The 14,765-nt window shown below is 45.3% G+C and overlaps 1 protein-coding gene across 1 annotated transcript in view; it reads left to right on the forward strand.

The window, feature by feature from the left end:
• The first annotated feature begins 3,316 nt into the window (after positions 1-3,316).
• PLCD4 (phospholipase C delta 4) overlaps positions 3,317-14,765 on the forward strand; it is a 29,119-nt gene continuing 17,670 nt past the window's right edge. Inside the window, exons 1-6 of the mRNA XM_023761261.1 lie at positions 3,317-4,021; positions 9,562-9,617; positions 9,752-9,910; positions 11,086-11,314; positions 12,435-12,570; positions 13,137-13,368. Of these exons, the coding sequence (XP_023617029.1) occupies positions 9,596-9,617; positions 9,752-9,910; positions 11,086-11,314; positions 12,435-12,570; positions 13,137-13,368 (778 nt within the window). The 5' untranslated portion in view covers positions 3,317-4,021; positions 9,562-9,595. The remainder of the gene's footprint in view (positions 4,022-9,561; positions 9,618-9,751; positions 9,911-11,085; positions 11,315-12,434; positions 12,571-13,136; positions 13,369-14,765) is intronic.

The following is a 14,765-nucleotide window of genomic DNA, read 5'->3' on the forward strand; positions in this document are numbered from 1 at the left end:
CCAGTGTGATAACACAAGGAAATAAAAGACAAAACTACAAAGGGGAAAAAAATGCTGACAACATGATTATATACACAAATCTAAAAGAATCTACAAGCTATTAGAATTAAGTGAATTTTGCAAAGTCAATATACAAAAATATCAACTGTGTTTCTAAATACAATAGAAAATAAAGTTTCAAATACCATTTATAATAGCATAAGAAATCAAAGAGCTAGAAATATATCAAAAGACATGCAGAACTTTTACATTGAAAACAATGGAACGTTCTTAAATGAAACCTACATTAATAGATACATATATCTTCATGAATTGGAGAACAATAGTGTAAAAACCCAATTTTCTCAAATTGATCTGATTAAACTCACTTCTAACTAAATTCCCAGCAGATTTATTTTTGTGAAAACTGACAAGCTGATTCTAAAATTTATATGGAAATGCAGAGTGCCAAAACAGCCAAGCAATCTTGAGTAAGAAAATTGGAGTCCTCCCATTCCCAGATGTGGTCCTTTAAATTTCAACTTTTTAGTAATACATTTTTGTAGATATGAGTCTGAATAGCACACACTTGTATTTTGTTATATGACCTTTTCTGAAAGGTTTCTTATGGAATATACTATTTGTATTTTTTATTCTAGCTTCTATCATTTCAGTCTCATTTATTTTATGCCTCCCTGTTCCTCCTCCCTTGGGTGTTCTTGTTTGTTTTTAATTTTGTTGGAATGAAGGGATGTCTATATATTCTCTGGCCTTTTGAAGTTATATATTCTTTTAATTCTACATGTACTCTCACTGATGATTTTTTAAGTGAAATTTAATATTTTGTGTTACTTTTTGGACCATCAAGAAGATGGGTTTTACTTCAGAAATGTGAGTAGTTTGGCTGGATGAGCTGGGGAACTGGTATCTGACTCCCTAGCCTGACTGTTCCCAAAAGAAAAAATGTTTAGGGTGTCACTCCTTCGTGTCAGGAGGAGGGTCTAGGCTTGTCTGGATGGCAGTGTGAGAGTGTAGAGTTTAGGTCTTCCACTGCCAGCTGAACCTTCACTTCAATTTAGGGCTTCTGGTCCTTTCCTGGGCATGGTTCCCAGAAAGTCTCTGTGCTTCTGCTGCTGCTGTGATCAGGTTTCTGGATCTGTTAATAATAGCCAACAGTGGAGGAAGGGCCAGGATCATTATGGGAATAGGAATAACCAAACCAGGTGGACAGTTCCTGTGCCTGGAGCCATCTATCTGCTCCCAAATCTAGAGCATCCTGCAATGAGCATGTTTTCTAAGCCACTCTTTGAAGCTATTCTAACCTTTGAAGGTCTCCAAGTACCTGCCCCCAAAATCAGAACATATGATCTGGGAGCACTGTTTATGAGGACACTGAAAGAGAATATTTGAGATCTGGACTCTCCCACAAAATCCAGATTGAATGAGAGTACTCCTCATAAAACACCCAGAAGGGAAGAAGGTTGGGCAGAAATAAGGTGAAGCCAATAATCACTTAGGAAAAGGCAAACCATATATAATCCTGGAGGAGTGGGAATGTGAAGGGGAAGCATAGAAAAATAAGGACATGATGATGTTGAGGAAGTAGAAATGGGAGAGTGCGACAAGCATGCGAGACATGGCCTCTATTAATTAAAATCTGAGATCAGCACAGTTTAAATATTGATACCCCCATAATCTTCCTGTTCCCAATAATGGCCTCATTCTGCCTCCCCTCTCTATACACTCCTCTTCCTTTATCAAAACCTGCTCTCACTAAAGGATGGTAAACATAACCTAGGTATAAATTGTGAAAAACCAGTAAGGCTTTAGAAATTATCAGGTGCAAAAATTTGAAACCCTCTTATTATAAAATATAACACAGATATAGCAAACTACATAAAGAAAACATATAGCTTAATAATCCTATCTAATAATAGACAAACATGGTAATTGACCTTACCTTCACTATGCCTCCCATTGGCTAATCAGCACAATATGCAAATTAGCCACCAACAAACATGGCGGCTAATTTGCATACTGCAGGCAGGGCAGACAGCACCATCCTGCCTGTCCTGCCGCCATCCGGGCCTGCTATCTGCAACCCAGGGCGGCGGGCATCCATGTGTGACCCAACCTGGGGCGGCCGGGGGGTGCAGCAGCGATCGGCCAGCCTGCCCGGCCTCCATCCAGGCATCCCGTGTGTGACCTGACTCGGGGCAGCACCCCAACCCCCGGATCGGCCCTGCCGTGTGCACGACCTGGGGAGGCAGGGCAGGCACCAAGGGATCGGGCCTGCCATCTGCCACCCGGGGAGCGGACCTAAGCCAGCAGGTGGTTATCTCCCGAGGGGTCCCAGACTGTGAGAGGGCACAAGTGGGGCTGAGGGACACCTCCCCACCCCCCCTCCCCTGCCAGTGCACAAATTTTTGTGCACTGGGCCTCTAGTTTATTATAAAGTGAAGACACTTTTTAGCACCCAGAACTGGAAATAGAACTTGGCCAGCTGTTTCAGAAGCCATATCTCTGCCTTTTCCATCACAACTCCTACCTCCTCCCAAAAGTAACCACTATCCTGACATTTATGGTAATCACTTAGAAGGATTTTATTTTAATGGGACTAAAGTTTAGCTATAAATAATCACTAATGGTAGAATATTAGGCGGTTGAGAGGTATGTGGGGGAGCCATGAGAGACAGCCAGATCTCAGCACATTTAAAATCACATCATTTTATACAGTTAGTTCACTCTGTGCCCATAATTAAGACAGACCTCACTGGAAAAGGATCCCACAGAAGTCCAAGCAAGTACAGGGCTGTGCCCTATGCCCTCAGCTATTTTACTGTCATCTACTGGTCCAGAAAGAGGCATACCCTGCAGTCTTTCCAAGGCAGAGCAAAAGTAGGTCCCAGCTCACAGTGTTTGGGAGAGTGCAAGGGACTAGTTGTCTTTGCTAATGATATGTGAGTCCAGGACATTGCCTGAACTTTCCTGAGCCTCAGTTTCTCACTGTGAAGTATGGGGCCACAATAAAGCCCTTTACAATCACCCATTCCTCTCCTAACTTAGTCCTCTTTCCTCAATCTTGGTGTCTGTTTCAGCTGCCTATTCATTCACCCTTATATAAGAAGCTCATTACCTCCCTTTCCCAGCTGGGTCTTTCCAGTCTTGTGCTTCTCCTTTTGCCCTTGATTCTTACACACGGTGCGTCTGCTTCACACACATCTTTATAAACATGCATGTATGTCCTTGCACATTGGAGGTGCTGAGCAAATGCTCATAGAATGAATGAATGTAAAGGAAGAACAAATGAATTCCTGTATACATTCCTTAAGTATTTAGCGAGTGCCTATATATACAGATACAAACCTGTCTCCCTGCACTCTTAAGATCATTCCTCTCCTCCCTTTCTCCTCATCTTCCTTTTCCATCCTATTCCTTTTTTTTCTTTCACTGCACTGCAAAGCTAGACTGAGTGCCCTGCAAGGCAGCATGCAGACATACAGAAGCAGGCAGGCTGGTGGAAACGGACACCATGGAAAGAAGCCAGAGGAAATAAGGGCAAAGACAGCTGTATAACATGCAGAGAAACCAACCAGAATGAAAAGCCGTGATTCATGGAGCACTGCAACTCAGACACTCCTTGGATTTCACTTTGAGAGCTGAGTCTGGATTGGGGTCAGCGAGGGCTGGCACCAAGATGAAGGGCAGCCAGGCTCCTCCTCCCTGGAGATGTGGTGCTCCAATCCCTCCCCTTAATCCTTTTCTACCCACTCTATCCCCACGACTCCTTCACTGACCAGTGTCCTGGGCCTTTAAGAGTTGGGTGGGCTGGACTGAAGATAGCTCACACTTCCCCCCACCCCACTCCTTCCTTCTGGCTGTAACTCTGCCAGTCACAGCAGCAAACTGCAGTAGAGGAGGGGAGAAAGCCAGCGAGTGCAAGAGGAGAAAAGGAGAAAAGGAGCCGGCTGGGTTTCCTCATCCCACAGTGGAGAGCAAGCACTGCAGAGCTCACAGACACAGGACTGCTATCCTGCACACGGTAAGGGCCTGACCAGCCTCTCTTCCATGTTCTGTCCTGCCGGAGTCCCTAGGTCTGCCTTCAACATGCCTTGATTAAATTGCAGTCTGGCCCTGGCCGGGTGGCTCAGTTGGTTGGAGAATTATCCCGTACACAAGTACACAAAAAGTGTGGGTTCGATTCCCAGTCCAGGCACCTGCCTCGGTTGTGGGTTTGATCCCCAGTCGGGGCGCATACGGGAGGCAACTGACTGATGTTTCTCACATCGATGTTTCTCTCCCCCTTCCTCTTTCTCTAAAATCAATAAACATATCCTCAGGCGAGGATAATATATATATATATCACCCTGGACTCTTTGCCAGAACAGGTCCACAAGGCTCTGGCCTTCTGGTTCTCTCTAGCTTATCCTCTTTGACTTACAGTTTTCCTGCTAGCTCGGGTCATTCACCTCTTTATATGGGACTTCTTAGCTACCCAGGGCTGCCACTTAGAGGTAGCCCCATCATAGTAAGGAGAGAGAGAATTGGAATAACTGTGCTTTAGCATAGATTCATTAACAGATTGTTGAGGATTATCAAATGAGGGTTGGCCATGGCCCAGGTGGAGTATAGGAACCCCTGGTAATAGAGAGAGAGTTATGAGACTTCCTTGGAAAGAGCCAGGGTTTGAATTCTATACCTCGTTCTTCGCTTGCTCACTGGACCAAGACCGTTTGTTGGCATGCCCAAGTGCTGTTCTGGGAAGAGCACTTGTTTCTAGTCCTGACTTTGCCATCAATCAGGTAGGTGACTTTGGTCCCCAACTTCCTGATCTGTGATAAGAGGAAGTTTAGGGTTTCCCAGACTTGCCTGTGTGTCAGAGGTGCTTGATAAAAATAAATCTACCTAAGCCCCATTCTTGGAATTTCTGATCTGGTAGATTGTGAGCTAAGGAATCTCTGTTACAAGACCCTCTCCAGGGAATATTGATGTAGCCAAGAACCTCTGGATTATATGTGTTATAAAAAGTCTTCAAACTCTGACATTCTGAGGGCTAGGACCTATGTCTGGGGGCATTCTGTCCTCTCTACATGAACCAGGCATAATCCTGCTCAGAAGCAAAAGAGCAGACAAAATGTAACAACTTAGACATAAAGAGTAGACAGAATGGTTCTCTTCCTTCCTGTTCCTCAGGGAGACTGGAGACACCCTGAATCCCACTGTAATGCCGTTGACAATTCTGCCATGTCTCCCATAAGTTACCTAGAAGTTGAGGACCCAATCTTGCTTGGCAGACCTGGCCACTTCCCACCTCATTTTTTTTTTGTCTCTGTTTTCTCATCTGTATTATAGAGGAAATTATCTGTACCCTTGAGGATCTCCACATGTGTGTCCACGAGTGAACAGTTAAGACCAGTCTCTCTTACAGTCTTCATCCTCTGCTCCCTGCCTCTTGCTCCTACTCCCAAATCTTTTGTGTCTTCTTTTCTAACCACACTTGCACCAGCTGTGAGCATCCTTCCCAATTTCCCTTCAGACACCAGAGGAAGCACCAAGACCTAGAACACTTGGGTTCTAAGTTGCATTCTCTGGGCAGTTTGTTTAGTTAGTCTCCTGGGATACGGGGGAAAGTAAGGTTAAGTAGAGGGATGTGCTACTGGATCACAGTTTCAAAATCCTCATGGGTTGAGAACAAGAAAAAAGAGAGGATGAAATGATGGGGAGAAGGATGACAAGAGAACAAAGAGAAGCTGACAAGTGAGCAAGTAGAGAGGCAGATAGGACAGGAGAGAAAAGAGTGAGTTGGGGGGAAAAGAAAAGGTATGGGTCAGGTAGAGGATGGGGAAAAGAGAGAAAACGATAAGAAAGAAAAGCTGTTTTGTGGGATATGGAGGAAACAGAAATGATGGAAGGGAGAGACAAAACTTTGATATTCTTCATTGATTCTTAGCCCTGCTTTAACCTGCTTCCTAGTGAAAGCCCTTTCTAAGGGCAGAGACTTGGTGAGATCTCTGAGCTGGTCATGTGGAGATCTTGGTTGTTATCCTAGTTCTGCCACTTAATTTTAGGTGACTCTGGCAGTTGAGCTAATTTTTCTAGTGCTCACTCCTTTTCTCTATAAAATGAAGTCCAGCTCTGACATTCTGTAGCTCCTTGTGTTGAAACTGGCCATCTTATGCATGGCCACATGTCACCTAGATACAGATTTGAAATAGTGATTCAGGAATGGGAGCAGGATTTGAAGAGCATGCCAAGTTCTGGGGTTGGAAGTGTTTGACAAAAGAGGATAAAAGAACTTTCTAAAGCTGGTCTGAGAAGCTCCAAAATAGGGGCATCCTGGTACTTGGGCTCTGTTTTCAGGCTTCCCATGTTTTAGGACATTATTCTGTGGCTCCTGGACCCAGGCGTAAGATCAGGTAATTCTGTCTTCTCCCAGGGCTAAGGTCCACCCCGTCCCAGAGTCCCTATGCCCCAGATGTGGGAGCTGAAGTTCTGAGAGAAGATGTTATAGGATGTTGGCAAGGGGGTTTCAATTTCAGTTCCAGGCTGACCCCCATCCCCACCCCACCCCAGAGTCTGAGGACCTGAGATACTTAAGAGGGACCTGTTTGTTACTTTCTACTTCAGTCTTAATATAGCTTTTGCAAGCCTCAGGTTCCAAACTGTGTATCTCCACCCAGAAAAGTAGAGATGCGCTTCTGTCTCCCAGGAAGCACTCTGCAGCCCTTCTTCCATTTGGGGGTTTCTCACCCAGGCTCTCCTATTTAGTCTCAGCCAGCAAAACCTTTTTTTAAAAATATATTTTATTGATTTTTTACAGAGAGGAAGGGAGAGAGATAGAGAGTTAGAAACATCGATGAGAGAGAAACATCCATCAGCTGCCTCCTGCACACCTCCTACTGGGGATGTGCCCGCAACCCAGGTACATGCCCTTGACCGGAATCGAACCTGGGACCCTTCAGTCCGCAGGCCGACGCTCTATCCACTGAGCCAAACCGGTTCCGGCAAAACCTTTTCTTTTTTGGAACCATTGCAGGGATCTTTCTCCCTTGAGAGAAGCCTTGAGTTCTCTTTCCCACTTAGGTACAGACTGATTACCAACTTTCTCTATTCCCTCTGACACCTGCACATTGCTACTCATTTAGAAAGCCTTTTCTAGGTGCTACAGTCAGGGAAGCTGTATTTTCAGTGACCTCTACCTTCTTTCCAAAGACTTAGTTATCCCCAGGTGACTTTATAGGCTCTTCCCACTGGAGACATAGGGTACTAATATGCTTTGTGGCCTCAGACAAGTCACATCACATTTCTAGACTTCTGCTTTTTTCATTTGTAAAATATAGAGAGTTGAGCTGCATGATGTTTTTTTAAAAATATGTTTTTATTGATTTTGCTTTTTAGAAAGAGAGGAAGAGAGAGGGAGAGAGAGAAACATCGATGTGAGAGAGAAACATCGATGTGAGAGAGAAACATCAGTTGCCTTCTGCACGCACCCTGACCAGAGACCAAACCCACAACCTGGGCACATGCTCAGACCGGGAATTCAATAGGCCACCCTTTGGTGCATGGAGCAATGCTCAACCAAGTGAGCCACACCGGTCAGGGCTGCATGATGTTTTCATGGAGCATTAATCAAATGATTGTTTCAGAGATTCTTTTAGTTTTTTAGACGTTCACCAATGTCAACATTTTAAATTTATTAATTAAAAAGCACAACATTTCTATTCAAGTGTAGATACTTTTCTTATACAAAAGCATAGACATTTATGTTTCATAGGCTTTGCCAGTTTCAGAATGATTTGGTCAAGAATTGAGCATTTCTTATAGGGGCAAAGCTAGAATCAAGTGGCCATATATAAAATCTTCTAGTTCTTTTCAAGGGAAGTTTGTTGTTACTTACTAGGACAAATGAACCAGGTCCTGAATTAGCATATATCATAAAGGAGGCACTTTTTTTTAGTAGGTAGAGAAAACTTAAAAATGCAATTCTGAGACTTTGTAATTTATATGGTCCATTAAAACTCTCAGAATAACTGTTATGAAAAGGAGTATAAAATATGCTTTACCATGTGAAGTGAAGAAGATGGCTTATTTAGCTATGTACAACATGAAGTGTTGTACACGAGACAAAGGAAACACTTCAGGAGCCCTGACCAAGTAGCCCAGTTGATTAGAGTAACGTCCCGATATGCCAAGGTTCTGGGTTCAATCTCTGGTCAGGGGACATAAAAGAATCAACCAATGCTCCCTAACCGGTTTGGCTCAGTGGGTAGAGCATTGGCCTGAAGACTGAAAGGTCCCAGGTTCGTTTCCAGTCAAGAGCATGTACCTTGGTTGCAGGCACATCCCCAGTAGGAGGTGTGCGGGAGGCAGCTGATGGATGTTTCTCTCTCATCGATGTTTCTAACTCTCTATCCCTCTCCCTTCCTCTCTGTAAAAAATCAATAAAATATATTTTTAAAAAAGAGAATCAACCAATGAATGCACAAATAAGTGGAACAATAAACCTCTCTCTATCCTTTCCTCTCCCTCTCTAAAAATCAATTTTAAAAAAATAAAGAAAAGAAAAAGCCCTAGCCGGGTTGGCTTAGTGGGTAGAGTATGGGCCTGCATAACGAAGGTTCCCAGGTTCAATTCCGATCAAGGGCACATACCTCAGTTGCAGACTCAATCCCCGGCCCCACGGTTCCGTGCAGGAGGCAACCAATGTTTCTCTCCTTCTTTCTCTCTTCCTCCCACTCTCTAAAAATCAATGGAAAGATATCCTCAGGGAGGATTAACAAAAAATTTTAAAAAATAAAATAAATTAAAAATAAAGAAAGACTTCCAAGCTGGATGGTCTACATGGGAGCATGGAGAGGGCTCCCAGAAAGGGAAGTTAGGATGATTAAGATGATTTTATCTGGAGAAGAGAAGACTGGGATATAGAGATTCCAGATTCTGCAAGGGCTGCCAGCAAGATAGTGGTTTTTTGTTTTAAATATATTTTATTGATTTTTTTACAGAGAGGAAGGGAGAGGGATAGAGAGTTAGAAACATCGATGAGAGAGAAACATCGATCAGCTGCCCCCTGCGTACCCACCACTGGGGATGTGCCCGCAACCAAGGTACATGCCCTTGACCAGAATCGAACCTGGGACCCTTGAGTCTGCAGGCCGACGCTCTATCCACTGAACCAAACCGGTCAGGGCAAGATAGTGGTTTTTAATAATGAGGAGCTGAGCAGTGTGACATGAGGTTATCTTGTAGAATATGGGGTATTGGGAAAGAGAGGAGTATTTGGCAGAAAGACCTGGTTTAGTCCTCTCTGGAGATGACTATGGGAAGCAGCAAAGGTTCTGGAATCAGACATACTTGGCTTCAAATTCTGAATCCCTGTGATTTGAGGCAGGTTTCTTAGCCTTTCTAAGCCTTGTAGTTACCAAACTCAAATTAGAAGTAAAAAGAGCTACAGACTATATAGATGGAATGCCTGACACATAGTGGGCAGTCAGGAAACATTGGTTTCCTTCTCTTCCTCCCTTGTTCTGTTATTCTAAAATCACCAAGATTAACCCAGTTTTTTGCTCCTCCTTACTCTTTTAGGTAACTCTGGCGCCAGCTGGTGGAGCAGTGAGTGATGGCATTCCTGCTGCAAGGCCGTGAGTACCCCTGCAGAAGAGGGCTTGGGGAGACAGCCCAGGGACGGGGAGGATACTGAACCTCTATTCAAGAGCTCCTCCTGGGCCCTCCACATCCCTGGTTGGCTATCCAGCCCCTGCTTCTTCTGGCCCAGGGCTGCCCATCAGTCAAGATGTGCTGCTGATGCAGAAAGGTACGATGATGCGCAAGGTGAGATCCAAAAACTGGAAGAAGCTAAGATACTTCAGACTTAAGGAAGATGGCATGACCGTCTGGCATGCCCGGCAGGTCGGAGGCAGAGCCAAGGCCAGCTGTAAGTGACATGGATAGCTAGGGGTGGGCATATGGGTGGATAGAATGCTGAGGAGCCCAGCATCTGATAGCAGGAGAGGGACCAGGGTCCTATGATGTTGCCTTGTGCTGTCCCACTTGTATCTATGCCTGAGCCTATAAAATGAAAATTATAACAGTATTTGCCTCTTAAGGCTGTTATTAGGATAAAATCAATTATTGCATGTAAAGGGCTTAGAAGAGTCCTGGAACATAAAAAGGCTCAATAAATCATACATTATATATCTTGTTATTTTTATTATAATAAGAGCATGATCTCAGGCATCTGACTGACTGGATTAAAGCCCTGACACTTTCTAGCTGAGTGGCTTTGGACAAGTTACTTAAACTAAGCTTCAGTTTCCTCATCTGTAAAATGGATGTTAAACAGTACCTGCCTAGTAGGTTATAGGGACCCAACAAATTAATATCTAAAGCATGGGACCTGAAACCAGATGCATTTAATAAATATGAGCCATTATGGTGAATATTTTAAAATGTCATAAATGCATCATAAGTATACATTCTATTGGCTGAACACTTTATGATCCCTCTAAAAATTTGATCACAGGACGCATCTAAGGGAGTCTGCTTTAGAGACATACCAAAGCTCACGTTCCACACCACTCCCAGCTGAGGAAAGAGGGTAGGAGCATTTCTCTGGTTCCCTCCTATCTGGAAAGAGGAAGCTCTCAAACCTGGAATGGAAGAACTGAAATTGGGCCTATTATGCTTTGGTGTAACTGCTTCTACCCTGTAACTGTGCTTCCATTTGTTAGCCCCACCAGTCCTTTTGTGGTCACCATGTACACTGGCCATGTAAGGGACCATCCCTTATTGAAGATGAGGACACTAAGGATTAAGGTCTTTTGTCTGTGTCATACTGCCAGCTGAAAGCTGGGAGCCAGTCTTGCCATTCCCAGCACAGGCCCCTTGCCATGCTGCCTATGAACACAGCAGTGATTCATGTGGAATCCTGAATCCCAGCGGTCTGCATCTCCCTATACTAAAGCTTTTGGGGTTTTAGCCTGTGGAGGCTGGGGTTCCTCCTCTCTATGGCTTCAGAGAGAAGGGAGTAATTAATGGTCCTTGATCATTAGCTCCTGCAATTTGGTGAACTCTCTTCCTCAGTCTCCCCACTTGCTTATTCTCTGGCAGTCTCGATCTCTGACGTGGAGACAGTGCGTAATGGCCATGAATCTGAGGTGTTGCGCAGCCTGGCAGAGGAGTTCCCCCTGGAGCAGGGCTTTACCATCGTCTTCCATGGCCGCCGCTCCAACTTGGACCTGGTAGCCAACAGTGTGGAAGAGGCCCAGATCTGGATGAAGGGGCTCCAGCTATTGGTGGACTTTGTCACCAACATGGATCAACAGGAGAGGCTGGACCAGTATCGGGCAAGATGGAGTCAGAATGGGGGCCAGAATCACTGAAGGGGCAGATGCTGCAGGGCTAGAGACAGGTGAGGGGGGCGGTATAGGGCTAGGGAATCCCAAGAGTCCAGATGGGGTGGGTAGGGGCAGTTCAGACCGATGTGAGGCTGAGAATGCTGAAGGAGGAATTGAGGTTTGAGATGGCAAAAGCATAGCCAGGCAGAGTTTGGGCATGCATCAGGCCTCCTAGTTTTGGGGGAAGGGACAGCAAGAGGTCAGGGGCCAAACAAGATGCTGATCCTGAGAGCTGAACAGAAGATCCTAGTGGCATGAGCTACCACAGGGGTGGGAAGCAATCCCTTCAAAGACTTACTGGTGTCAACTCACTTCAAGTTTCCTAGATTGGATTCACCTTCTGTGCTAGTTCTTTCATTCATTCATCCATTCGTTCACCAGCTATTAAACAGAATATACCAGGCACTATATGCCAGGCTTTAAGAGTACAAAGATATTGTTTTCCTCAGTGGAGAGGATGGGATTGTGTAAATAATCTAAGTACCATGGAACTGTATGGTACTTAGATTATTTGAGGCTGTTCAAAGGAAGGATAAATATTTAATTCTAGCTGAGAGGGTTCTGAGAAAGCTTTAGGGAGGAAGTAGTATTTTAGCAAAGCCTTGAAAATTAGTATAATTTGAACATTAAGTGAGGAGGTAAAAACACCCCTGCCTGAAGGAACAGCATGAGTAAAGGCCCAGAGATAGGAAATTGAAGCGCTGGAGAACTGGGACATCACAGAGTGGGAAGTTGGGGTTCTGGCTAAAGTGCAGAAAGGGCAGAGATGTGTTGAGAAGACTGGGTTGGAGCCAGATTATGGGGGCACAGGAGATCTTAACTTCTATGTTAAAGAATCTGTACTTTCTGCAAAAAAGAGGTACCTGCTGGCATCTGAGCCATGCAGGGATAAGATAGATAGGTACTCGGGGGGAGGGGGGAGGGGGTATTCTAGAAGCTAATGTGGAAAATTAATTGGTGTGGGAGATAGACAGGCAGAAAAGATAGGGAGAGATGTCAGTGGATGAACATGCACACACATCTGCACATACAAACACACACAGTGCTTTTGCCTTGACTCAGACCTGGATGGCTGAGTGACTGGTTCCAGCGTGGAGACAAAAACCAGGATGGTCGGATGAGTTTCCACGAAGTCCAGCGGTTACTACGCCTGATGAATGTGGAAATGGAACAAGAACATGCCTTTCAGCTTTTCCAGGTGAGTCTTTCAGGAACGTATTTGCAGAAGCCAAACAAGGCCACATTCTCACTTGACCGTAAGTACTCTGATCCTTTCCAACAACATTCATTTATTGAATCTCTATTATGTGCCCTTAGCACTATGCCAGGCTCAATGGGAAGTGTAGGCCATGCTTCTTACTCTTCAGTCTTGTTGGAAAGATGATTTATAATCTTATAAAAGGTAACTAATAATATGTTATTACATCAGACCCCAAGAACCTCTCTGTCCATGGCCAGACTTTCACAGGTGCTTAGAACAATAGAAAACTCCAACTGGAATGTGAATAAATAGAAGAAGGGATATTTTGACCTTTAGGGATTTCAATTCTTTCTAGTTGAAAAAATTTTTTAGTAGCAAATGGTATGGCTGAAATTTTGCTTCTTACTTACTGAAGTGACTTCTTCTATGAACACCAAGTATCATGTATTCTGTGGAAGCATACTTGGATCCATCTGTCAGTAAGACTGTCCTTATAAGACAAGCCAAGGCCATAAAAGTTGCTGTTAAAGGGTTTGTCCAATCTCCTCTAAACCCTCTTGCAGGCAGCAGACACATCCCAATCTGACACTCTGGAGGGACAAGAATTTATAGAGTTCTATAAGGCATTGACTAAGCGTGTTGAGGTACTGGAACTGTTTGGAAACTTTTCGGCTGATGGGCAGAAGCTGACCCTGTTAGAATTTGTGGATTTCCTCCAAGAGGAGCAGAAAGAAGGAGACCATGCTTCTGACCTTGCTCTGGAACTCATTGACCGTCATGAGCCTTCAGAAAGTGGTAAGAGGACCAGAGCAGAGAGGCACCAGACAGGGGTCAGGGAGGGGGACCATGACCAGAAAGGTCCAGAGATCAGCAGCTTTCTGTCTAACTCAAGGAAGGCTGAGTCCACCCCTACCTCAGTCCCCTACCCAATCATCTTCATCTCATTCAGCCACTTCTCGAAGGAGTGCAGCCATTTCCATTTCTTGCCCAGATAAGAGAGAAGTCTCCTCTGTAATGCTAGATCTCTCAGAGGAAGAACATTCCACAAGACCCCTTTCCTCCACCATGCTCAAGTTGCACATCCTTCACTTGCTGAAAGTTCTTCTTATATCAGCTTTTGGCCTCAGTGGAGATATAGTATAAAATACTTGATCCTCTTGCTTTGGTCTCTTCTTCTCTAGTGCATATGATTGATTTTCCTCTAGTTCCCTTCATGGTTCCTGTTTGCTATCACTTTAAGTGCTGGCTCTCTTCCCTTTCCTGGGCTTTCTCCAAGTTTACCAGATGGTTCTTGAAGTCTCTGAGTCCCTTAAAGTCCTAGGAAGCTAGTCAGCCCCTGGCTGAGGGGGTTGATGATGAGGTCAATCATTCAGCATTATCAAACACAACTAAAATATGCCCTCTCTGCCCTCAAATTTTCCTCCTTGCCCTTTTAGTAGATATCTTCCTGCTCTCCATTCCCTTCAGAATGTGAGGAATTTACTAGTACATCCTATATAATAAAAGCCTAGGTGGCGTCGTATGACGCCCTCACACAATGTTGTCACAAGATGGCTGCCACAAGATGGCCACACGCACAGGGGAGGCGGGGTCTGGTGGCCGCTCCATGTGGTGAGGCCTGGGGGTCCCGTGGCTCTGCATGGCACGGAGGAGGCCGGTCCAGGCGTCTCTGCCACCTTGTGTAGAGGAGGCAGGTCCTGGCGGAGGAGGCAGGTCGTGGCAGGGGAGGACAGTTGTGGGTGATCAGGCTGGCAGGGGAGGGCAGTTGTGGGTGATCGGGCTGGCAGGGGAGGGCAGTTGGGGACAATTGGGCTGGCAAGGGAGCAGTTAGGTGTCAATCAGGCTGGCAGGGGAGCGGTTAGGGGGTGATCAGGCCAGCAGGCAGAATCGGTTAGGGGTAATCAGGCAGGCAGGCAGGCGAGCAGTTAAGAGCCAGCAGTCCCGGATTGTGAGAGGGATGTCCGATTGCCGGTTTAGGCCTGATCCCTGCAGGCCTGAACCGGCAGTTGGACATCCCCTGAGGGATCCCAGATTGGAGAGGGTGCAGGCCAGGTTGAGGGACACCCCCCCCCCGCACAAATTTCATGCACTGGGCCTCTAGTTATTAATAATACTAGAGGTCTGGTGCACAAAAATTTGTGCACTCAGGGGGGTCCCTCAGCCCGGCCTATGCCCTCTCGCAGTCGGGGCAC

Source organism: Myotis lucifugus, unplaced genomic scaffold (genome assembly GCF_000147115.1).
Source record: "Myotis lucifugus unplaced genomic scaffold, Myoluc2.0 scaffold_3, whole genome shotgun sequence".
NCBI classification, from domain to species: domain Eukaryota; kingdom Metazoa; phylum Chordata; class Mammalia; order Chiroptera; family Vespertilionidae; genus Myotis; species Myotis lucifugus.